The sequence below is a fragment of the Colossoma macropomum genome, unplaced genomic scaffold, assembly GCF_904425465.1.
Source record: "Colossoma macropomum unplaced genomic scaffold, Colossoma_macropomum, whole genome shotgun sequence".
In the NCBI taxonomy this organism is placed as follows: domain Eukaryota; kingdom Metazoa; phylum Chordata; class Actinopteri; order Characiformes; family Serrasalmidae; genus Colossoma; species Colossoma macropomum.
Genome location: NW_023494787.1, coordinates 4,949,137 through 4,974,250, shown reverse-complemented (window position 1 = coordinate 4,974,250; position 25,114 = coordinate 4,949,137). Strand labels below are relative to the sequence as shown.

Here is a 25,114-nt window from a genome sequence, read left to right as displayed (position 1 = left end):
GAATGTGTGACATTACAGTGAAATGTAGTGCAATTATGTTTATTTACCAACTTGTTACCCCACATAATTGCTTCATCAGCTTAAGATTAATTAACATAAGATAGCATAATTCAGATAGACTAAGTCTAAGTATTCACCCCTTTTTTACCCAAAAAACTACATACACTTAACCAGTTAATATCTAGAACCTGTTTGGCATTTTCCAGCAAATTCGTCAAACTGTCGTGGAACTTACCATCATGTTACCTAAAATACTTAAATAATAGTTTGGAATTTGTGCCTCACGCTTACCCAGTTCATACCTAGAACCTAGAACTTAAAGAACTGTAAAGAAAGCATTATCCAACATTTTGAACGTCCAGTCAGGGATTTGTTGTTCACATTGACTGGCTAAGATTAAATCTTTTCAGTACACAAATTAAGAATTTTTAAAATATAAATACAACCTAAATGTTAACAACCTTCCTTCTTCAGTGTTTGGAAAGACACTGAGGCAGGGCTATATCTTTGTCTTTGCTCCTTAAATCCCTTGGTTGTGGCTTTAGCCATTACGGCTAAAGAGAAGTCAAGAATAGGAGAATGTTTTACCATTTCGACGTCTGAAGCGAGATTCTGAACCACCAGATCTGTAATGAAAATTCACACATATATATTTGTCCCACATAAAAGAATCAGGGAAAGAAACTTCGTCAAACTGATATTATTACAGAATGAAACACAAACCTCAAAGTCAGTTTAAATCGTCTTGCTGAAAAAGTACAATTCGACAGGAAAGTGAGTCAAAGTGATCACAAGACAGTCTTGTAAATATTACGTTTGGTCATTTCAAAGCAGTGAGGTTTAACTGGCTGTATGTTTACGTTACCCGTGTGTGAAGAAACAGCAACAATGACAGTTGCAAGAATGATGAGAAATGCTGTACCGAAGCCCAAATATACAAACCACGTACAGATCAAATCTGAACCTGTTTCAGAAAGTGAACATTATTTTTAGACAACATCCACCTGCAACTGTATGTAAAAAACAGTTCTTTTAACTCTAGAAAGGTAGTTTCTGGGCTGCCTTAACATTTGAGTTCACTGAACCTCTAATAGCAAGTTAACAGGACATGAATCTGTCTTAAGTTCTGCTGACTTACTATTTGAAGTCCAATAAGCTCAAAAAAGTTCAATAAACTCAAAAAAGGCAAGTTTCGTGATCAAAACACAGATATTTTTAGTAGATTTTGTTCTGGGTTTATTTTGTTTTGACATCTAGCTACCTCTTTTCAGGGACTTGGAGATCGTTCTGCCGTCCAGCTCAACAACACACTCAACATTATCCATCCGTCTCTCTGAAGGAACAATAACATGAGCTCGAGTGAACTCTAAAGCCGAATCACTATCATCTGTCCAGCCTGATTCTGTCCACCCGGTCAGCACTGTATGACTTACGACCCAAGAAACATGGACTTCAGATGGAACAACCCCCATCACCAGACACTGGAGCAAGACGTTCGAGCTGTTACTCTCATCTGGGACGTACAGTGTGACTGTAGGTTGGGGATTGGGCTCTGGGGGTCGAGACAGGTTGTGTGATGTAATTAACACATTTCAGTGTCATTTCAATACATTTCCTATATGATGCTTATTCTATTATAACTGCTATTACTAAATAAACATATTAATAATCAAAAAGCTGATAAGCACCTGTTTCTTGTGCACTGACCTACGTATTTAACCTTTGTGTGGTGTTGATGTGTTTGTTACTCAGTGGTCTGCTGGACCCACCAAATTATTGTTTATTTAATCAATACAGCCACAATAATTTATGTAAAAATACCAGATGTTTAAAATATCACAAGTGTCCAGCGTAGGGTTCTCCTTTAGCAGCTGTAGCCAGTCAGCAGCCTGTCCATGTTGTCCACCCTCACACACACACACACACACACACACACACATATACAAACACATACACACACAGACACACACACTAACAGCAGGCCATGTTGGAGGAGAACAGAGTGAAGGACACAGCACCTCCACACTTTTACTCCCCGCAGGTTCACCCAACACCACATGTGTAATATAAATGTGTGGGGGGTGAACAGAGTGAAGACACTGAAAATGGGTTATTTTATATGTTCTTCACAGAAAATGAGCAAAGGACAAGAATCTGAGGTTGAACTAATAATAAATCACATCATTTTTTCTTTTGGTAAACATTGAAAATGGGTCCCACAGACCTGAACACCACACAGAGGGTTAAAACTTAAGTGAATTTTTCAAGGAATACTCCAGGTTTTTTTCTGCCTAATCTCTTCTGCGTGGTTGTTTTAGCACCTGCTCATTGCTTCTTCTATTATTACAAGTGTGTCTTCTGTACAGAATCATGTATTGAAATTATAGTCTGTGGTAAATGGACGCTACATATACGCCAAACAGAGAGTAGTTTGAAAAATGCTGGAGTTTCCTTGAACACTTAATAAAGGCAGTACTTCACATTCTGACTATGATAACTTGGCCTGACTTGACTATACAATAAAAAATACTCGGTCAAAGCCACAGTTGCGAGTGAAGGTACCTTTCACGATGACCCTGGAGCCGCTGCCAATGTATGACATAATAGTGTGCACAGCAATGCAGTAGTACGTGCCCGAATCGCCTGCAGTTATGTTACGGATGACCCCTAGGCATGGTCCATTCTTCTCTGGCTCAGTATTAATGGCTGTGGTTGCATTCAGGTGTTTGGTTCTTGGGTGCAATTTGTACCATGAGATCGCATTGCAGTGTGCCATTAAATCCACCAGATCGCACGTCAGTACAGCTGTCCCACCAGGCGGCACCTTGACTACTCCAGGAGACTGGACGATGATCGGACAAACAGCTGCAGAACAGAAAGTAAATTTAACCAAAAGAGCATGAGGAACAAACTGGATATGCAAGAAAAAACACACAGTACACAAAATGGATTAAATAAATGAAAGGAGAAGAAATACAAGCCTAGAACATATAAAATGAACCTGAGCTTATTAAAGCAAGATGCAATTTGACAATTATATTAGAGATTATCAAAAGTCTTATTTTTATGTTTATTTGTTTGGATATCGTCATCTCATGTAAGATGACATTTAAAAGAAAATTTTGAATGAAACTAAATTTAGATAGATAGATAGATAGATAGATAGACAGAACACTATCAATCTGGAGGGAAATCAGCGGGAAAGTCTTCTATTGCAGCAGTACAAAGTACAGTAAAAAGTAAAGAGCGAAACAAGAGCAAAAGTATTGCCTTACGCTATTTACACATGCATAAATAGAAGATAAATAATAAAATATATTAAAACAACAATAAAAATATAATTTGCAGTACAAAATAAGTAGTAAAATTGCATAAATTCTATGCAGGTGATGATGCAGTGCTGCATGTCCCCTCCAGTGAATGAACCAAATGACTATGTACTGTAAACGATAACCTCTGTTAACAGTTGTGCAATATGAAATCTTTATGGATGTATAAACAAAGTGACAGTGCAATCTGCAATATTTATGGACATTTAAAACATTTCAAAGACATAAAATTAAATCAAATCAATATTCTAACGCATCAGAACAATATACATATACTTACTTTTTAGGGCAAACAAGCAAAACAGAAGCAGCCTTCGTGACATGTCGAAAGTGTTTTAGAGCTTTAAGGGTGACCTTCATCCTCCGAACAGCAGCTGTGTGTCCTTCAGCCTACAAACACCCACCCCTTTAAAAGCGATGGCTACAGAACAGGCCGCTTTATCCAAACATACAGTGTAAAAAATGCTGCTTTAACTTAAACAAATTAGTGTTACTGCTGCCTTAAAATTTGGAGTCAACTGAATTTCGAATGGTAAGTTAATGAAACAGGAAAATGTGTTTTATCCTCAAACAATTTTGAACTTCAAATAACTCAGAATTTTAAGGCATCCCGGACTTTTTTCTGTTAAAACTCCAAAATTTCTTTTAGAGTGTGCAAACATGGACGAAAAATGAAAAGTAAGACTGTATAGCAGACTACTTCATCAGAATGGCCTAGCATGGATATCAAATGAGTACAGATGGAATTGACATTGTCTTAGAATCATACAGTGGGCTATAATAATAATAGTAATTACTGGTTATCTTCTAGGAATTATTGAGGATCTACTATAAATTATTCTGTATTTACTAGGAATTATTAAGTATCTACTTTGAATTATTGAGTATCTACTTTAAATAATTCAGTATCTACTATTAATTATCCAGCATCTACTGTAAATTACTCAGTATTTACTACAAATTATCTACTAGGAATTATTCAGTATCTGCTATGAATTATTTAGTATGTACTAATGTGTAAATACTGTAGGAACGAGAGTGAGGAACTGAAGTGTGGACCCGCTTACAGACCTAGACCTTTTAGGGTTACATTTATTGAGTAGTAACTATACACATAAGGGAAATTATACGGTCAACTGCTGGGTTTAATTCAAAGAACTTCAAATAACTCAGAATTTTAAGGCATCCCAGACAATAACGTTTTTTCTGTTAAATCTCCAAAATTTCTTTTACAGTTTACAAACATGAACGACAAATAAATCTGAAAATTAAGACTGTATAGCAGGCTACTTCATCAGAATGGCCTAGCGTGGATATCAAATGAATACAAACGGAAGTAACATTGTCTCAGAATAATGCAGTGACTATAATAATACTAGTAATAATAACATTATTGTTCATATATTAATTTGAAAAACACAAATAGAAAATTGTGCACCTTTGTGTGATTATTTTTGTCTTTTCATTTAGTCACTGAATGAGCTGAGATGGAAATATTACTCACAAAACATAACTTAACCTACTTACATCAACAGGTTCTACAAAAACCTGTATAGAGTAATTCAGAGTGATTCATGCTAAATGAGCTCAACGCTGTTAAACTGAACGACTGTGAAATGATTATCCACATTAAAACCATTATTCTCCACATACAGGATGCAGAATGAGGGATTAGGCCCTGCTGTTTTTCCAACCTGGCCATGCTGATGGACAAATGCAGCAGTCAGGGTGAGCATGAAACTAGTAGCTTTCCATTACTGTCATATTTCCATCAGCATTTAGAGACAGTTTTAGACTGAAGTAAGAAGAACATCAAAACTGGAAACTCTCCCACTCATACTCAGCCTGAGTGGGTTTCAGTATCTAAAATAGCACAATAGGGGCTTCTACTTAATAATAACTCAGAATGTAAGAGAAGACATTAGATCATTTTAAACCCTTAAACTGCTGAATGTTTAATCAGTTATGAATCTTAACTCTAATTATTCAGTACACACACACATCATCTACTCTGCTTGTCCTTCTGGATGGTGCTGGAGCCTATCCCCCCTTGGGAAAAAGGCTGGGAACACTCTGGAGAGGTTGCCAGTCCATCGCAGGGCTAATTATTCAGTAGCAGATATGAACTATTCTGTTATTATAAATGATCCACTACCTTCTATGAATTATTCAGCGTCTATTATGAATTATGCTGTAACCCCTACATTTTATTCAGTATCTATTACCACTTATTTAGCATCTACTATGAATGATTCAGTACCTACAAATAAATTTTTTGGTAACTACTATGAATTAATCACTAGCTACACTGAATTAAACAGTACTATAAAATATTGAGTACTTACTTTAAATGGTCCAGTACCTACTATAAAATAGTTATTACCTACAAAATAAATTAGTACTTATTTTAAGCCATTCAGTGCCTACTATGAATTATTCAGTAACTACAATGAATTATTCAGAATCTACAGTTAATTATTCAGTGTTTACTTTTAATTATTGAGTGTCTGCTTCAAATTATGCAATATGTGATGTGAATTATTTATTATGTACTATAATTTACAATACAATAATACTTACTATTAATTAATCAGTCACCACTATGAATTATTCAGAATTTACTCTGAATTATTGAGGATCTACTATGAAATATTCAGTATCTTCTACAAATTATTCAGTATCTACTTTGAATTATTCAGTATCTACTGTAAATTATTCTGTATTTACTAAGAATTATTCAGTATCTACTTTGAATTATTCAGTATCTACTATAAATTATTTAGTGTCTACTAATGTGTAAATACTGTAGGTACGAGAGTGAGGAACTGAAGTGTGGACCCACTAACAGAGTAATAGAGTTTAAAGGGTTAACTATGAGAGATATTTCACAATTTATTAACCCATACTGAGTAATAACAGTAACAGTAATCATAAATATAAATCTAATTATATTTACTAAGTAGGAACTATATGCATAAGTTAAATTATACAGCCACCTGCTGCATTTAATTTTGTGAAGAGTCAAAACTGAAGTCTACCTTTGGCCACCGCCTCCACCTCTCTACAGTGGCATCCTGCACAGTGAGGCGGCACACATTGGTTTTACAGCCATAACCCCACACCATAATTGCAGAACACAGCCAGGTGTTTATCTCGCCCGTTTGCTCTGGTCTAAACCGCATAGGCGGTGAAGACGAAGGCAGGCGAGAGTGAAAGCAGATGACCTGCAATGCACAACGCCCACGAGTGCGACTTCTTTATGGTAAAAGCGACGTGACATTTGTGAGCAGTAACAAAATCGCTCTTGAGGTGGTGCACAGGCTGTCGCACAAAGCAAAACCCCCTGTGTTGGAACACCAGCAGTCTCACACCTATGGTGTTCAATCAGCACTGTAGGTGCTCATTCAGCATCGGGGACCTCACTGTGCAGGAAGAGGAAAAGGTGATCTATGTGTTATTCTGTCAGTGAACACTTTATTACAGTTCACACACTTCAGTTTAGGGCTAAAACTTGTAGCAAATTATCTGTGACTCAAGATAAAAGTGATATTTAATTTCATAGAACTGAATAATTTATAGTAGGTACTGAATCATTAATAGTAGAATATAAATGATTCACAGTAGATACTGAATAATCCATAATAGATACTCATTAACTTATAGTAGGTACTAAATAATTCACATTAGATATTAAATAATCTGAAGAAGATACTCAATACTTAATAGTTAAAACTAAATAATTTACTGTAGTTTTTGAATAATTCATAGTAGTTACTAAACGTTATAGTAAATACTAAATAATTCACATTAGATAATAAATAATTTGAAGAAGACACTCAATAATTGATAGGAAACACTAAATAATTCACCTTAGATACTGAATAATCCATAGTAGATACTCATTAATTAATAGTAGGTACTAAAAATAATAGTAGATACTAAATTATTCACATTAGATATTGAATCATTTGAAACAGACACTCAATAATTAATAGTAGACACTAAATAATGTACTGTAGATTCTGAATAATTCATAGTAGTTACTCAATCAATTATAGTAAATACTAAATAACTCATAGTAGATGCTGATAAATTACTAGCATGTACTAAAAATGACAAACATTAAATAATTCATATTAAATATTAAAGAATGTAATGTAGACACTCAATAATTAATAGTGAACACTAAATAATTCACTGTAGATTCTGAATAACTCAGTACTGAATAATTCATAGTAGATATTAAATATTTTACAGTAAAGGGTGAATAGTTCACAGTAGATATGGAATAATCAATAGTAAGTAGTGAATATTTCATAGTATGAAATGAATAACTAATAGTTTATTCAGTGAATAGTTGCTGAATATCGTAGTTAGCCAAATGTTTTCAAAATGGCATGCAAAGATTAACTGTCCAACACATGCGTGCAGACACCCCCCCACACACACACTGCTACACATGCTGATTAATGCTGTGTAACACTTACACTTTCGTTGTGTTCCAGCTAAACAGGTCACGCCTCCCAGTGCACAAAACAGTCAGTTTCGGGGTCGTTACAGGCCTAGATCTTCTCTAACGGATCCTCGTACTCCCCTAAAACTCTGTAGAGTTGTTTGTGACCTGCCTGCAGTCAGATTATAAAAACAATCGATAAGTAAAAAACTCACTGGCAGCCATAATTTATTCCATTTCTGTAGTAATCACTTTGAAAGTGGTTAGACACAGTTTTCATTTACTTTAGAGACTTGTTCGTGTGTTTGTTTGCCCTCAGGGAGACTAGTTTTGTTTGTGCTCCTGAACCATTTTCATTTGGTATATGTAGGGCATGTAGTGATATTTAGTTTTGTACTTGTTTAGTCTGCCTGTGACATTTGAATTGAACTTTGAATTTTCTTGCTCCATTATCAAAGTTTGATTATCTTAATTGAAATATTTTTTTAAAATTCAGATTAATTTAATTAAACTGTAATTTAAGTATTAGTTTTAGAGAGCCCTTAGTGACTGTGTAAATTCTTAAGTTTGACAAAGGCCTAGGAAGTGTGGTGATGACTGCCATGTTTTGTTATAAACATAAGATGTTTATTCTTAAGGGTGGGGGTGTTACGACCCCTGGTCGTAACATACCTTTTATGTGCCTTCTGCTGGCATTTTGTGTTTTCCCTGTTGTGTCCCCTTGTGTGCAGGTACATGATTGGCCAGATGGGGGCGCACCAAGGTATAACAGGTCGCCGAGCCACCATCTTGAGAGACGTTCCGGGCTCTTTCCCCTTTGACCAGACCTGGAAGAACACCTGTCCAGACCAGCCTGGCACTCCGTCTGCTTTGCTTTGCTTGACTGTTTGATTATGCTTTAAGAGCTTGGGGAAAGTAGGGGACGGGTGCCATGTTGTTTTGGTTACCTTTTCTCCTGGTTAAGGTAGGGAGTTAGGGTAGCCTACATGTCTTTTGTTTCTTTTGATTTCAGTTCAGTTAAGAGTGAAATCATTAGTTGTTTTGTTTGTTATTTTGGCGAGTGCTCGTCCCTGAAGCCATCACCTCAACTTGTCTGAGCTTTGAAGAAAATAAACTTGTCATTTTCTGGTTTAAATGGTGTCCGGTGTCTAGTCTGGCAGCAGGTCTGGGGAGAGAGCCCACTCTCACTCTCTGTTACAGCCTGACCCTAGACCGGGCTGTAACAGACTTCATACAATGAGTTAAGATTATACACTCTCACCTTACACCTTTTCTGTACCTATGAAGACAACAAAACTAACCAGGACATTAAAGATTTATTTAAATAAGCTGAAAACTGCATTAGATGTTTAAGGAACTCTGTTCTTCCCTGCTTCTGACTTAATGTCACTGAACTACAAATCCCAACGGTCCACATTCTAAGCTGTATCACGGCATTCTCTATGGTGAAAATATAGAGTCTCTCAGTATACCAAAGTTAAACCACATGCCTGTCTCCTACTGACACCTGCTTTGTGTCTTGTAGTAAATTTGGCAATTTTAAAGACTTAACTTGTGCTGTCTGATCCTGAGAAACACAAATATAGACATTTATTTACTATCCAAAACCACCAGTGAACCTACACGAGTCTTCTGGGTTTGTTTGTTTTTTTTTTTTTTGCAATGTTTATGAAAAAATGTTTATTAATGTAGTGGAAAATCTGAAAAAGTATGTTTTTGTTTTTGTATTTTTTTTGGGCGGGTGGGTGGGGGACTATTGCCCTGCATGTATCCAGATGCTGTTATGATTAAAATGGATTAACTTTATTCCAAACTATCATAAAACAATGTTTCAGCATCAGGCAGCATATTCATAACCATTTCATGCCATAACTGTCTGTGAGGGAACTTTTAGAGGTAGAACTCGAACAGAGCATTTCACACCAAACACTCTGAATGACTCTGTTCATGTCTTAACCTTATAATTATGCAGAAACTTTGAAAAATTAGTGGAGTTCCCCTTTAACATTTAGTGATAAAAAAATAGAACAAGTAAATAAATGATTTTATATCATACATATACAGGGGTAACAAGTAACATTAACCACACCTTCTTTGTGATTCCTCACCTGCTGTAATTTCTCTGTTCCTGAGGATATTATGGTTCTGCTGCAGAAGAGAACAAAGCTGGAAGATATATAGAAAAGTAGTTTCATTAATGTAGCTAATAACAAGAAATGTACAGGGCAGAAGGAATAGGATGAATAAAATAACTGGTCAAATTATGCTACCTTCGAAACAGATCTCACACCAGCACTAAAACCAATCCCCCTGAATGGCTTCCGTAAAAGGAAGATTTCAGTTTCCTATTTTTCTTCCTGAAGTGCACTTTAGTACGGAGCCCTACGGAGCCCCAAAGGGGCCATGGTGGCAAATGTTTTGCGTTCCCTCACAAAATATATGCTCGTCAGACAGCAAGCAAGTGTAGGACCAGAGGTGCCCCACGACACTGCCTACATTAGAGCATAACTAACGTTAAAAGCTGTTTCCCCAGTTTGGCCAGCCTGTGCTGAGTTTAATCAGCTATTGTTCTCTGCAGTGTCTGTAAATGTAGCTTTTACTGTAGGAGGACCCTCAACCTCAGACTCAGTTTGTGCTCAATAATAACAGAATCATGTTTGATTTTGAGAAGCGACACGTCTTTATAGTTCAATCCAAGATCAACATAAAATTCAATGAGCTGTTCCGTGTCTAAGCTTAAGCAAAGCACAGCTTTTGCAAGTGAATGCAAACCATTGCATCGTAACGCAAAACATTTGCGAAGGAATGCATTTTATTTGCAAGGGAACGCAAAACATTTGCGAGGGAACGCATTTTATTTGCAAGGGAACGCAAAACATTTGCGAGGGAACGCATTTTATTTGCAAGGGAACGCAAAACATTTGCGAGGGAAAGCATTTTATTTGCAAGGGAACGCAAAACATTTGCGAGGGAACGCATTTTATTTGCAAGGGAACGCAAAACATTTGCGAGAGAACGCATTTTATTTGCAAGGGAACGCAAAACATTTGCAAGGGAACGCATTTTATTTGCAAGGGAACGCAAAACATTTGCGAGGGAACGCATTTTATTTGCAAGGGAACGCAAAACATTTACGAGAGAATGCAAAATATTTGCAAGGGAACGCAAAACATTTACGAGAGAACGCAAAATATTTGCAAGGGAACGCAAAACATTTGCGAGGGAACGCATTTTATTTTCAAGGGAACGCAATGTCATTAACTTTTTTTTTAACCACCAACCACATAAACATCACACAAACATGAGTGTGGATCTCTGCGTTCCCTCCGTTATATAATCTTATCCCTCTTTCTGAGTGTAATATTCCTGAAATAGTGTAACTCTGGACAGTATCTTTCTTAAACTGCCGCTCTGTAACGGTACTGAATGCAGTCCAGCAGCGATGCTGACCGCCCCAAAATGGCAGTGCCGTTGACGTGCCTGGCTGGACCCAACGCGGCATCTCGGTATGTATATCTATGTAAACTGCGGGGACAGATTTTACTCCTCATGATTTTTTTTCTCGTTAGTCACCCCTCACGGAGCTCCGTACTTTAGTGTAACGTTAACTTACGGTTTAGCTAATTAAATGGAAGGCAATAAATACACATTTGAATGAAGTTTGGCTTCCTATTCGCCAGCGTTTTGTTCCAATTTTCCCGTTCCACCTTAAATGGTACAGCATTTGGAAGCTGGCGAAAAAGACGGTGACCTCAGCTTCGTAAAAAAGCTAGGACTAGCATAGCAAGCTAACAAATGTACTGCTTTAACTTACTAGAATACAAACATATATGCAAACATACGGAAAATGCTCTAAATGTTCATAAAACAGAAGACAACATCATTGAAACTGCGCTACAAACACAAAAACGAAAAACAACATCATTTGTCAGCGTAACGACACCCATTTGCAGGAGTCTAGCGGTGATAACGTACCTCAAGGAAAGCGTTACATATTTTAATCGCATTTTATCTAAAGCGTGACAAAATACAGTACAGTAAAATACACTAATGTTCAAATAAATCATTGCAACTAATGAGCCAAGCCAAGCAAAACTCCGCCATACAGCATTAGCTAGCTAGGTCGTTAACAGTAAGCTTTGGTTGCTAAGCAACGTAATGGGAGATTTTTCCAGCACACTGTTCCAGAGAACTTCCCAGTAGTATCCACAAGATGGTGCTACATTAGAAGATATTTTCTCCACCTGTATTCCGACAAATCCCGCCTACCTGCGTCGTGATTGGCTAATAGTTGATATTTAGACAATCCCGTGACTGACTGGCCAATCGCAGCACAGAATTTGGACGTTGAAGGAATACGGGAGGAGGAAATAGCCCACAGAGAGGAGCGTACAGTGTGAAAGATTAATCGTTTTTATATCGAAATTGCTGTTTGAACGAGCGCAATTTTAATTACAGCACAGATTATCGGTGTCTTAAGTCGTTGTCTAAAGTTTTACGTTTTTAAATCATCTTTAAGTGGGGAAACCTAATCTCTAATAACACAGAGCCTGTGAGATAGACTAATCAAAAGCAAGCAAACACCAGTGTGTTGAGTATAGACCACTGTAGTCGTGCTTCATTCTGTAGTCTTCGTTACGCCCATATTAGCAACTCTGGCCCCAAAATCGCCTCTATTGCCCCCTGTGTTAAATAATAATGTTCAGATCCCGATACGTTTTGTTCTGTGTACGTTTTTCTCCAGAATACCACTGAATCCTCCGAATTACGAGGTCATTAAAGAGCTATAATACTAATATTGCTACATGTGAGCTAAAGCAGGCTGTGGCGGTGCTGTGCTACCTTAACAAAATCTTCTACCATAGCGCATATTCACAGGTATACCCATAAATAAAACCTCTGAGTGGGATATTTTGATAGGCTAAAGCTCCTTATCAAAAGTACTACCAGGATTAAAACTACGAGGCTGAATTTAGCTTCTTTTTTCGCAGCTTCTTGTTTGAATGTTCCCGTTCCACCTTAAATGGTGCAGCAGCTGTGACTAGCTATCACAAACATTAGCAAACGAGACAAAATACTGACCCGTCAGTTCTGTGAAACAGCAAAAATATGTTAATGTTACTCAGCTGTTCAGCAGAAATTGGGAAACCTCCCCATATCAGGCCTTTCAACCCTTCATGAAGCTGAACTCAGCTTCTTTTTCGCCGGCTGCTTATTCGACTTTTCCCGTTCCACCTTAAATAGCGCAGCATTTCAGAACATGACTGCATTTAAGGTGGAACGGGAAAAGTCAAACAAAAAGCTGACGAATTTCCTGAGAAAATGTCCTCAGAAAATTTTTTTACCAGCATTAAACTAATAATTAGAATATTCTGAGAGCCGAAATCAGGCTGCTTAAGGAGGCTGCCAGTCTAATGATGTGAACTCAGCACGCAGTAGCTTTAGCTCGCATATAGAAATATTCATATTTCAACTCTTTAAAGCCCTCGTAATTCGGAGGATCCGGTCTTAATCGAGAGAAGAATCTTCACAGGACAGAACGTGTCGGGTTCTGAACATTATTATTTAACACAGGGGGCGATAGAGGCGATTTTTCGAAAGCCCTATTCATTCTGGCCATAGAGAAATGGAGCTCAGACCCGGAGTTCCTAATATGGGCACAAGAGCCTGGCGCCGACTACAAAATGACAACATGACTACAGTGGTCTATAAGACAACACAACCGCCATTAACTGGCGGTCAGTTGTGCTGTGTTCAGTGTTCAGCCATTAAAAGCCAGATATACTGGTATTCTTGGCCAAAATAACAGGCCTTACATACTATATAACTCAATGGTAGAGATGTAAACAGAGTCGTTCAGAGTGGTTTGGTGTGAAACGCTCTGTTCTAGAGAAACTTACAGAGTCAGAATTGTTCACAGTGGTGGTGATAGGAACCAGACATCCACCTCTAAAAGCTCCCTCACAGAAAGTTATTGCATGAAATCGTTATGATATATTTGTGTTGTAGTCATGGTGACCTGATTCCTATCACCACCACTGTAAAGACATCTAAGTCTGTAAATTTCTCTACAGTGAACCGTTTCACACCAAACCACCCTGAATGACTTTGTTTGTATCTGACTGAATTATTCAGAAATTTCGAAAAATTGGTTGAATTCCCCTTTAAGCTGAATGTACCATGTGACTTTAATGCGAGGACCGATAAAAAGACCCAGCGTTAAAATGACCTTTGATAATGTTAATGATTGATCATGTTTATGGGGATTCAGTGTCACTGATATGTAGTACAACGCTAAAGGACGTTTGTGCCATCTAGTGGTGAATAAAGGAAAGAGGGGAATAGGCCACTGGTTATTTTGCTGAATAATAGACGAATGAATTGATGAATGAATGAGTGAATGAATGAATGAATGAATGAATGAATGAATGAATGCAAGATAATAGTGCTAAAACCCTTCAAGTTTTTGACTATTTACACATTCATCTACCCATCCATTTATACATCTATCTATCTATCTATCTATCTATCTATCTATCTATCTGTCTATCTATCTAACTATCTATCTGTCTGTCTGTCTGTCTGTCTGTCTGTCTATCTATCTATCTATCTATCTATCTATCTATTTATACATTCATCTACACATCCATTCATCTATATATCTATCTATCTATCTATCTAACTATCTATCTGTCTGTCTGTCTGTCTGTCTATCTATCTATCTATCTATCTATCTATCTATCTATCTATTTATACATTCATCTACACATCCATTCATCTATCTATCTATCTATCTATCTATCTATCTATTTATACATTCATCTACACATCCATTTATCTATCTATCTATCTATCTATCTATCTATCTATGTATCTATCTGTCTGTCTGTCTGTCTGTCTGTCTGTCTATCTATCTATCTATACATTCATCTATCTATCTATCTATCTATCTATCTATCTATCTATCTATCTGTCTGTCTATCTGTCTATCTGTCTATCTATCTATCTATCTATCTATCTATCAATCGGTCAGTCAGTCAGTCTGTCCAACAATCACCACCAGATGGCGCCAAAGCGCGGTTAAACACGCTCCTCCGTTAGACGGCGTGAGCAGCAGAAAGTAGCACAAAAGAAAAGCAGAGCAGCGCTGAGTGGCTCAGAGCCGCACCAAGACTGCAAGAGAGCAGGGACACAGTTCACTCAGGAGGGCGAGGACATGCTTAAATTGCCCGCTGCTGGACAGAGGATTGAACACGGACGTCGTGTGTCGCGTTTGACTGCGTTTGAACTGTGTTTTCGGCCAAAGTGCGTAGCTGGAGCGAGTCTGAGAAAACAGAGCCGAGCCGCAGCAGCTTTAGCCCACGTTTGGACATGTGAGTACCTGATTACCGCCACAGCGCCCAAACAGGCACACAAACGAGTGCTACAGTGAGCCGAACGAGCTTTTTAAGGTGGGCTGAAAGCAACAGGCTGTTTATGGCTGTTTAACCTCATGACGGCGCCAACACAGTTGTTGTTTTCTTAGAACGTGTTTTCCAGGCAGCCAGCCGGGTTGAATGTGAGGTTAAGTGTGTACAGTAGATCAGACCACAGCTTTCCACAGCGCTCAAACCAGCTATTATTACACCATCAGGCCAGATTCACTGCACAATCACTGTGTGCATCTTCCTGTGGGGCTAAAATAAACCCAACTTACTCTTTTTTCCCTTCTTCTTGCTTTTGTTTTGATTTGGTGACATTTGTGGTCAGATTTACATGTAACTGGTGGCTCTTGCTCTTGTGGGCTTTACTGATGACCCAGCTGCTTATCAATAATGGACTTTACAGCTATCAGAATCAGTTGGACAGCCTGAACCACAAATGTGTGACCTGCCACCACAGGTACTGTCGATTTAGAAATAAGCAGAAGCACTGAAATAAAGGAATGCATGAACTCTTCACTTAAAGGGGAATACCACGTGTTTTTCAAAATTTCTGCCTAATTCTGTGTGTGAGATGTAAACAGAGAGATTCAGAGTGGTTTGGTGTCAAATGGCTCAGATTTCTTTACAGTGGTGGTGATAGGAACCAGAGGGTTGCCACTACAACACAAATAGAGCCATAAAAATGTAAAAAAATAAGTTTTCTTTTGGGACTATTTTGCCTTACAACACTTTATATGTATCCCTCCACCATAAATGTATTAAAATACATTTTAAGCCAAAACTTTATCACAAAACTATTGTAAAACAGTGTCTCAGTCATCAGTGCAGTGAATTCATAACCATTTCATGTAGTGACTTTCTGTGAGGGAGCTTTTAGAGGTGGACGTCTGGTTCCTATCACCACCACTGTGAACAATTCTGACTCTGTAAGTTTCTCTAGAACAGAGCGTTTCACACCAAACCACTCTGAACGACTCTGTTGATCTCAAGCATTTAATCGTAGAATTTTTGAAAAATTGGTGGAGTTCCCCTTTAAACTGATGGTTGCTTATCAATAATGGTTGCTGCAGCTGTCAGATTTGCTGGGACAGCCTGCCGCCACAGGTACTGTTGACGTAGAAACAAGCGGAGGTGCTGAAATAAAGGAATGCACTCTGTACTTAACCTGACTGCGGCTGCTGTTTTTGCAGCTGTCAATTTTCCGAATTGTCAGGTTTGTTTGGACAGGGCTAATGATGAGGACGCTTTCATCTCACAGAGATGTAGCTGTGTTAGAGGGACATATGGCAAACATCATGTCACAGTTTACACCACAACACATTTACACCATACGTGTCACAATGTTTTCACCCAGACAGAATGCACTAGTGCACTCTCAGTAATAAAGGTAGTGAACTGTCACTGGAGCAGTTCCCCTCTTGTCACTGGGTCTCAGTACCTTTAGTCAGGGAACATAACTGCACCATAATCCACTGAAATGATATGTTCTAAGCTGTACTGACTCCACACACCCCGTCTCGTCTCCAGGCTTTTATTTTACTGTTCTGTTTTAAAACATTCGGTTATGAAAAGGTACAAATACGAACTTTTCACCTGGAGAAACTTATTTAAGGTTCACAATCAGACCTTAAAACCACTGTTGGAGCTTTGAGGCAACATTTACACTGTTTGTACCTTGATGGACTCAAAATGTACCTGAACAGAACCTTTATTTCTAACAGTGTAGTAGAGGTGGGTGATATGGCAAAAATACAATATCACAGTACTTCAAGAAATTTTTACAGTGCATGATATGTCACAATATTCATTGTTTTAGATATGTGATCAATTGGAACAAAAAAAAATATCCAGCAGTGCTACATTACAAAATACTATCAAAACTGTGAATACAATGATTTTTATTCAATATTTGTAACTCAATGTAGTTAAATAGGCCTAATTTTACTGTCTTTGAAAGGAAATGAAGTAGAAAAAAATGAAGTTGGTCAGTGTTCTACAAGTACTGACCGTATCCTCGATATGTTCAAAAAAGCTTATTGTGTGTGTGTTTATATGTATCTGTCTGTCTATCTATCTATCTATCTATCTATATATATATATATATATATATATATATATATATATATATATGTATATATATATAGTGTGTGTATATATATATATCTATATGTATATATATGTGTGTGTGTGTGTGTGTGTGTATATATATATATATATATATATATATATATATATATATATATATATATATATATATATATATATCCAAAATGGTAACTTTACAGGAGAAGGAAAAAACATACTCTACTTTTAATGTAAGTCAATGGAACCAGACTTTTTTCCAAGTCATTCTGGATCATTTCTTTTGGTCCATTCATCATGAAGTTCACACACAGTGTAAAGAACAACAGGCATTTTCAAATTATGCCGAAAACTGGAAAACGACAAAAATGGAGATACGAGGTTTTGTTCCGACAGCAGCCATGCGTATATATAGATATATGCTACTCTTGATTTGGGAATGTTTACATGCTGAAGCTCCAGTATATTTGCAGGATCTTTCATCTCAACAGCTTCCTCAGATTCATATTATAGTTTCACTGGTCTGGATCCTGAAATCTGCTGGTAGTCCCACGTTCACAGTCCTGCTTCATGGCTGACTGTGCTTTTAGTGCATTGGGTCCACAATTGTGGAATGAGGTTTTTGAGTCTCTGAGAAATCCTAGATCTTCACCTCTTTTTAAGAAGAATCTTAAGACCTTCCTGTTCAGACGTGTTTTTCTGAATCGATGTAGTTTAGTTTATTTTCCATAAAGCACCTCGAGTTGATGCTGTCATGGAAGTGTGCTGTATAAATAAGGTTTATTATTATTGTTATTATAATTATTACTATTTAGTTTTTCTAAAGGCACCAGTAATCCAAATTTGGTCCAGTATTTATTGTGCTTGAGTGGAAATTATTAGGGAATGTACATTACAGCTACACTAATTTGGTCTGTTTATTCCTGAGGTGTGCAGTTTGGATGCTGGCACGGGGTCCAGCACAGTTTGGGGATTTTCCTTTCCCTCACAAACCTGCTTAACCTAGTAATTAAAGGTGTGTCCAAGCTGGGAAATGCCAAAATGTGCTGGCCTTGGCCCTCCAGGACCTCTTTTGGGATTTGTCCAGAGCAGGCTTTGGAGTTTTGGGCTCTACTCAGCCTGAAGCGTGCACACTAACCACACTAATCCTCTTTTCTCAGCAGTACGGCTCCGGGTTGTGCAGCAGATCCAGACTGTGGCTGGTGTTCACGCTGCTGGTTGCTGGCATTCAGCTGAATGAATTATGTGTCTAGTTTATGTCTAAAGAATGTTCTACATTTGTCACCTGATGCACAGATGACAAATTAAAGGAGGTTTTGAATAGTGTGGAAAAGATCTCAGTGTGTTAAAGAGGGGTCATTATTGGAGCACGGATGGGCAGGAGCTTCAGTCACCCGGCTGGTGTTTCAGTAGGAGCAGCGACCAATGATGCTTTCACACCTGCCTTGTTTTGTTCAGACCTGTTGAACTTTTTCTTTATTTCAAACAAAGCTGCAGCAATTAATCAATTATTTGATTAGTTGTCGACTGTTACATTAATCTGCAACTATTTCAGTAATCGATTTATCGGCTTGAGTGATTTTTTTTTTTTTAAAGAAATAATAGTAAAATTTTCTCTGATTCTAAATTTGAATATTTTGTGGTTTCTTTACTCCTCTGTGACACCAAACTGAATATATTTGTGGTGTGTACAAAAAAAGACATTTGAGGACGTCGTCTTGGGCTTTGGGACATTTTATAGACCGAATAAATAATCGATTAATCGAGAAAATAATCAACCGATTAATCGACGATGAAAATAATCGTTTGTTGCAGCCCTAATTTCAAACACTCTGCCCGTACTCAAGTGGGCACCAAACAAATGAACCGTGGTCCTGCAAAACTTGTGGGTCTCTGTTTGCTTCTAGTGACCCCTGGTTTGTGTTTTTGTGATGGTCGGCACCAAACATTGGGATTCAACATCAGAGCATGCTTTTCTGATTCTTCTAACAGCATATCGGCTCTGTGCCGCATGCATGATCTGACTGTTTTAACGTCTGACTCTGACAGACACTCGTATCATTCCTGCAGCACAAGCTGCTGCTAATAAAGGTGGACGAGCAGTAAAATAATAGTGAAGCAGTGCCTTTAATTTTGGCACCTGGATTGTGGAACGTATTGCAGCATCCTGATTGGTTATATTCAAACTGACAACCCAGTAATACAGTAGTAGGTATTAAGCAGAGGTTATTACTGTTGCTTTGACTGCGATACACATGCAAAGTTGGAGTTTTTTTGGCTCAAAAAGTAGAAAACGTGAGAGTAACAGAGCAGTTTTTTCAAGTTTATTTACACCAATCAGGCATTGCAGACTGTAGTCCGTCTGTGTGTTGTGCTGGTACGAGTCGATCAGACACAGCAGTGCTGCTGGAGTTTTTAAACACTGTGTCCACTCGCTGTCCACTCTATCAGACACTCCTACCTTGTCAGTCCTCCTTGTAGATGTAAAGTCAGAGACGATAGCTCATCTGCTGCTGCACAGTTTGTGTTGGTCATCCTCTAGTCCTTCATCAGTGGTCACAGGACGCTGCCCACAGGACGCTGTTGGCTGGATGTTTTTGGTTGGTGGACTATTCTCAGTCCAGCAGTGACACTGAGGTGTTTAAAAACTCCAGCAGCACTGCTGTGTCTGATCCACTCAGACCAGCACAACACACACTAACACACCACCACCACGTCAGTGTTACTGCAGTGCTGAGAATGATCCACCACCCAAATAGTACCTGCTCTGTGAGGGTCCATGGGGGTCCTGACCACTGAAGAACAGGGTAAAAGGGGGCTAACAAAGTATGCAGAGAAACAGATGGACTACAGTCTGTAACTGTAGAACTACAAAGTGCACCTATATAGTAAGTGGAGCTGATAAAATGGACAATGAGTGTAGAAACAAGGAGGTGGTCAGAATGTTATGCCTGATGGGTGTATATAGCACTTTTCATACACTGCTGGCATTCAAAATGCTTTACAAATGGGAAAATACAGAGTCAGAAAACACAGCGTTGTTTAAAAAGAAGTAAAAAAAAGAATAGGAATTAAAAACATGATTAAAATGATAGATTTAAAGGAAAAAATCTGTAAAGTAAATATCAAACTAGAAATTAAATTAGGAAAAAAAAAATCTAATTAAAAATAAAAAGTTAGATTAGGATTAAAAAAAGGGTAATTACGTCTGAAAACAGCCACACTTTCAAAACATGCGTTCAATACATTCTGTCTCTAACTAGACACACCATTGTGTCCAGTTGTACTTTTAACACAAAATATGTTGAAATATTTCTTTGCCCAGTTACAGATTACGCATTTTTATACTTTTAAGACAAAACTTGGTAAATCGGAAAATAGTATGACGCAACAACTGTTAAAATAGGTAACACAAGTTACCATGTCGTTATTTAACACCACTTTGTAGAGTGTAAGCCTGCGTTTAGATCCGTGGGAAAGGCGTCAGTAAACAGGACTGGAAGTGTGGTTGAAAGTGTGCACTCACTGTGTGAGCGAGATGCTCGTACGTTAGTGCAGCATGTGGGGAAAAAAGAAGAGCAACTGTTCCTCAGGTGACTGAGAATGTCTGTGACCAGACTGTCAGCAAGAACAGTCCGTCCACAGTTACGCTGATTACAAAGACGAATGACCATCTGAGAGTTCAGTGGTGTAACGTTAGTCGTCGTTCACCGTCTTCTTCACAAGTGGGAGAGTGCATGTGCAGCACACACCAAGAAAGGGAGAGTCATAGACAGTGCCTTGAAACATAGCCATGGAAAAAACTGTGGGGGCCAAGCATAATAATTATAATTATAAATAATTATATATAATATTTTATTAACTTGGAAATACGACATGAAATGAAACCAATTCCACTGCAAGCTGTGCAGGTCTGTGCAGTAATACAGGCTCGTAAGCTGGACCGGATTCAAAAAAGCATCTCTGATAGTAAAGGGCCATTTGACTGACATGCAAAATAACCAATCACAGACAGTTTAGTACAACATGTGTGGCAGTAACACACTCTACCAAGCAGGGTTTCTCAGTTAGCCTGATAACTTAAGCCCAAACATAAGGACTGTCCAGTGGGAATGTCCCTCAGCTCATTTTCTATTGGGCAGGCTTGACTTTGGGCTCAAGTTGTCTAGCTAAACTGAGAAATCCTGCTTTGTGGATACCCCGCTGGTCAGCAAGCGCACAAGGAAATCTCATTTACTTGCTACCGACCGTTTCAAACACAATTCTGGAGTAACTTCTTACAGTGGAGTATTGTGAATGTTTCCTGGTGCAGCGGCTAGACCTGTATTTCAGTAGAATATGCGCTTCGCTTGATAAACGATCGCTTTGAAACTGATAACAGAGGGAAAATAACCAGCAGTGCTACATTTCAAAAATACTATCAAAAACTGTGATACAATGATTTTTATTCAGTATTTGGCGCTGAATCCAGTTAAACGGGACTAATTTTGCTCTTTATATATATATATATATATATATATATATATATATGTATATATATATATATATATATGTATGTATATATATATATATATATATATATATATATATATATATATATATATATATATATATATATATAACATGCAGTTTGCCCGTGTTCTTGAAGTACAGATGATTGGGTCCAAGATTATAGAATGAGCTTTTTGAGTCCCTAAGATATTCTGGATGTTTATCCCTTTTTAAGAAGAATTTTAAGACCTTTCATTTTTAAACTATAAAATTAATTTTCATTTTAAACAAAAATTAATATTACATCGTTTGTTTTCCATAAAGCGCCTTGAGTTGATGCTGTTGTGGAAATGTGCTATATAAATAAAGTTTTTTGGTAAAAAAATAAAATGTGTTGTTGTTGTTGTTGTTGTTATTATTATTATTATTATTATTATTATTATTACTACTACTATTATTATTATTACTATTATTATTATTATTATTATAGTATATTTTTTATAAGAGTTTAAAGACACGGTAATCCGAGTATTTAGTTTGCTTGAGTGGAAATCATCAATAAATATACATTACAGCAACACTAATTTGGTCTGTTTATTCCTGACGTGTCCAGTTCGGGTGTTGGCACGGTGTCCAGCTCAGTTTGGGAATTTTCCCACCCTTCACAATTCTGGAGTAACTTCTTAAAATGGAGTATTGTGAATGTTTCCTGGTTCAGCGACTGAACATTTACCGCTTTTCGTTTATTTATACTACCTCCTGCTCAGTTGCACAGCATTATGTTGCTCTTTCACTTCGCACATTTTGGACCTTGCACTTTACTTCCAACAATGCTGTGTGTACTTTACACATTTCATATCTTCATTGTGTTTATAGTGTGTATTTCACAGACGGATATTTCATTATATATTTTCTACAATATTGTTCTTTTATTTGACTACTGTTTCTTATTACCTTATTGCTTCATGCAGTGGTGGACAGTAACTAAGTAAATGTAATTCATTACTGTACTTAAGTAGTTTTTTTTGTCTATCTGTACTTCTGTACTGAAGTACTTCCATTTTGGGTGACTTTTTATTTTCACTCCACTACGTTTCAAAGTCAAATATCTCACTTTTTACTCCGCTACATTATGAGAAATCTGTCGTTCCTTTTGGTTTATGTTTGCATAAAAACGTAACATGTCAAAACGAAAGAAGCCTGAAGCAAGAACACCAATCAGGGCACAGCGCACTTAGTTTTGAGCTTGTTTTGACCTGTTGGTCATACCGACCCAGTGCAGCACACGGTTCAACATCAGTGCAGCAGCGTAAAATTTTGGGAGAGTCTATTCAACATAAATGATGAACTAAGCTAACTTTGTGTAAATAGACCACAATATAGAAATATGTACACATATGCAGTTGTGACTGACGTGTCTTTTTTCTTAATTTATATAAAAACTATTTCATTTTATAGTAAATTTGTTTTGTCTAGTTAATGTTTATGAACACACCGTGACCCAGAAGGATAAGCGGTTTAGATGATGGATGGATGGATGGATGTTTATGAACAGAGACCTACAGATGCAGTTTAGTAAAGGAAACTCATTTGTGAATCTGAGTTTAAAGTTTTTATTAAACTTAAACTTCTAACTAAGTTCAAATAAATCTTAAACTGAAACTTTGCCTGTTTGTAAAGTGATTTCAGAGCCACTCAGTTCTACCTGATGGAAACTGTTTGCCTTCAGTGTTTTGTGCTTATGATAATTTTAATAGACATCAGCGTCACTAATTAATGACTCTATTAAAAGACTGGTTTACCAAGAGAGACACTGGAGTATTTTCACCTAAAATGAGTTAATGAAGCGAGTCTTGTTACAAAAATGATAATAGGACATCAGAGTCATAATTAATCTTTTAGTACTTTTACCTTTGATACTTAAGTACATTTGAAGGCAAATCCTTTTGTACTTTTACTCAAGTGGAGGTCTAAAGGGAGGAACTTCTACTTTTACTGCAGTAATATTTTACCTTGGGTGTCTCTACTTTAACTCAAGTACATGGTTTGCATACTTCGTCCACCACTGGCTTCATGTGAGTGGGCAGTTATCCAATCATTTCAATGCTAGTTGGACCGTGTATGACTGTGTGTGTGACAAATAAAACTTTGAAACTTGTATTTCATGCTGGAAGGTTTATTGGTGAGTAGATGCAGCTGTTTGCTGCTAGTATTAGTCTTGATAAACAGTTGCCTCGTGGCTGGTATTTGAGAGCTGTGGTGATTTTAGCATGCAGTTTACATCAGACAGTTTGAGGCTGAAATTGAATGAAATACAACAGTTGAAAACTCCTCTGTAATGCACTTGACTCACTGTTAGCAAACTGCTAACAAAATGCTTTACACTGAAGTCTGGAACACTCACAATTACCAGATCTCAGCCCAGCTGAACACCTGTGGCAGATTTCGGACTGTCGTGTTAGACAGCGTTCCCTACCACCATCAACAAAACACCGGCTGAGGTCATTTCTTTAGGAGGAACGGTGTTCCATCTCTCCAGTGCTGTTCTAGAGACTTGTGGAATCTATTCTAAGGCGTGTTGAAACGGCTGGCATGTGGTGGCCATTAATTACTTAATGCCTTTTCTTTTTGCCTTGATTTTGGCTTCTTCACATAAGCCTGCAGCGGGCTGGGTCCTTTTTTCCCTACTTGTTTTTCAGTTACGTCCACCGAAACGCCCAGTGTAGACTAAGCCTTGCGTGGTTGTGTGAAATGGAGAGATATTTGCTAACGGAAAGATTATTTTTCTCCACCCTGCTTCCCCTGGCCCCTCCCTGCCTCTGGGCTTGTCTCACCTCTCTCTCTCTCTCTCTCTCTCTCTCTTTCTCTCTCTCTCTCTCTCTCTCTCTCTCTCTCTCTCTCTCTCTCTCTCTCTCTCTCACTTGTGGCTGATGTGAATTTTTGGCAAAACACATCTGTAATGATAAAACCGAATCACATAGCCTTTGAGGGTCTTCATGTGGTGAACCAGGCCTCCTCTCCATCTGCACATGTGCTTTAAGGCTTTAGTTTGGTGATAAATCAGATTTGTACCAAATGTGGTCGACCAGCCAAGACATGTTTGGTGTCTGAAGTTTGGCTCCAGCTAAGAAGTTGTTATACCCCACCAGTTGCTATGGTGCTACCTCCTTGCCTAAATCAACACACACACACACAAACCATGAGGAGTGGTTTATTAATCTCTAATAGTCTTAATTATGTGGTTTCTGACACACTGTTTTCTATAAACATGGACTAAAGTACAGACCGAATTCAGACTGCTGTTTTTGAAGCCCATCCAGTCCAGCTTATTAGCC

General features: G+C 37.8%; 2 protein-coding genes across 3 annotated transcripts in view; one reads left to right on the top strand and one right to left on the bottom strand.

Moving 5' to 3' along the window:
• Positions 1-1,054: 1,054 nt before the first annotated feature.
• LOC118805001 (immunoglobulin kappa light chain-like) lies at positions 1,055-10,199 on the bottom strand. The gene is made up of 6 exons (XM_036565598.1): positions 10,053-10,199; positions 9,891-9,930; positions 7,817-7,954; positions 3,610-3,719; positions 2,563-2,865; positions 1,055-1,552 (listed from the first exon to the last, which is right to left on the bottom strand). Exons 4-6 carry the CDS (start codon positions 3,650-3,652, stop codon positions 1,254-1,256), a joined length of 645 nt encoding a protein of 214 aa, XP_036421491.1. The 5' UTR covers positions 3,653-3,719; positions 7,817-7,954; positions 9,891-9,930; positions 10,053-10,199; the 3' UTR covers positions 1,055-1,253.
• A 4,683-nt stretch (positions 10,200-14,882) lies between these two features.
• sema4ab (sema domain, immunoglobulin domain (Ig), transmembrane domain (TM) and short cytoplasmic domain, (semaphorin) 4Ab) overlaps positions 14,883-25,114 on the top strand; it is an 85,744-nt gene continuing 75,512 nt past the window's right edge. Inside the window, exon 1 of one of the 2 annotated variants that reach the window (XM_036565927.1) lies at positions 14,883-15,155. The gene's annotated coding sequence lies outside the window, so the exon portion shown is untranslated. The remainder of the gene's footprint in view (positions 15,156-25,114) is intronic. The other variant, XM_036565928.1, reaches the window with a different exon arrangement.

What these genes read in the sequence shown, in the direction of transcription:
- LOC118805001 (XM_036565598.1), bottom strand. Translation starts at nt 3,652, where the DNA reads ATGTCACGAAGGCTGCTTCTGTTTTGCTTGTTTGCCCTAAAAA. An exon ending in TTGCTTGTTTGCCCTAAAAA is followed by an intron (nt 2,866 to 3,609) that starts GTAAGTATATGT and finishes TCTGTTCTGCAG; the next exon opens with CTGTTTGTCCGATCATCGTC. An exon ending in CTCCAGGGTCATCGTGAAAG is followed by an intron (nt 1,553 to 2,562) that starts GTACCTTCACTC and finishes CTCGACCCCCAG; the next exon opens with AGCCCAATCCCCAACCTACA.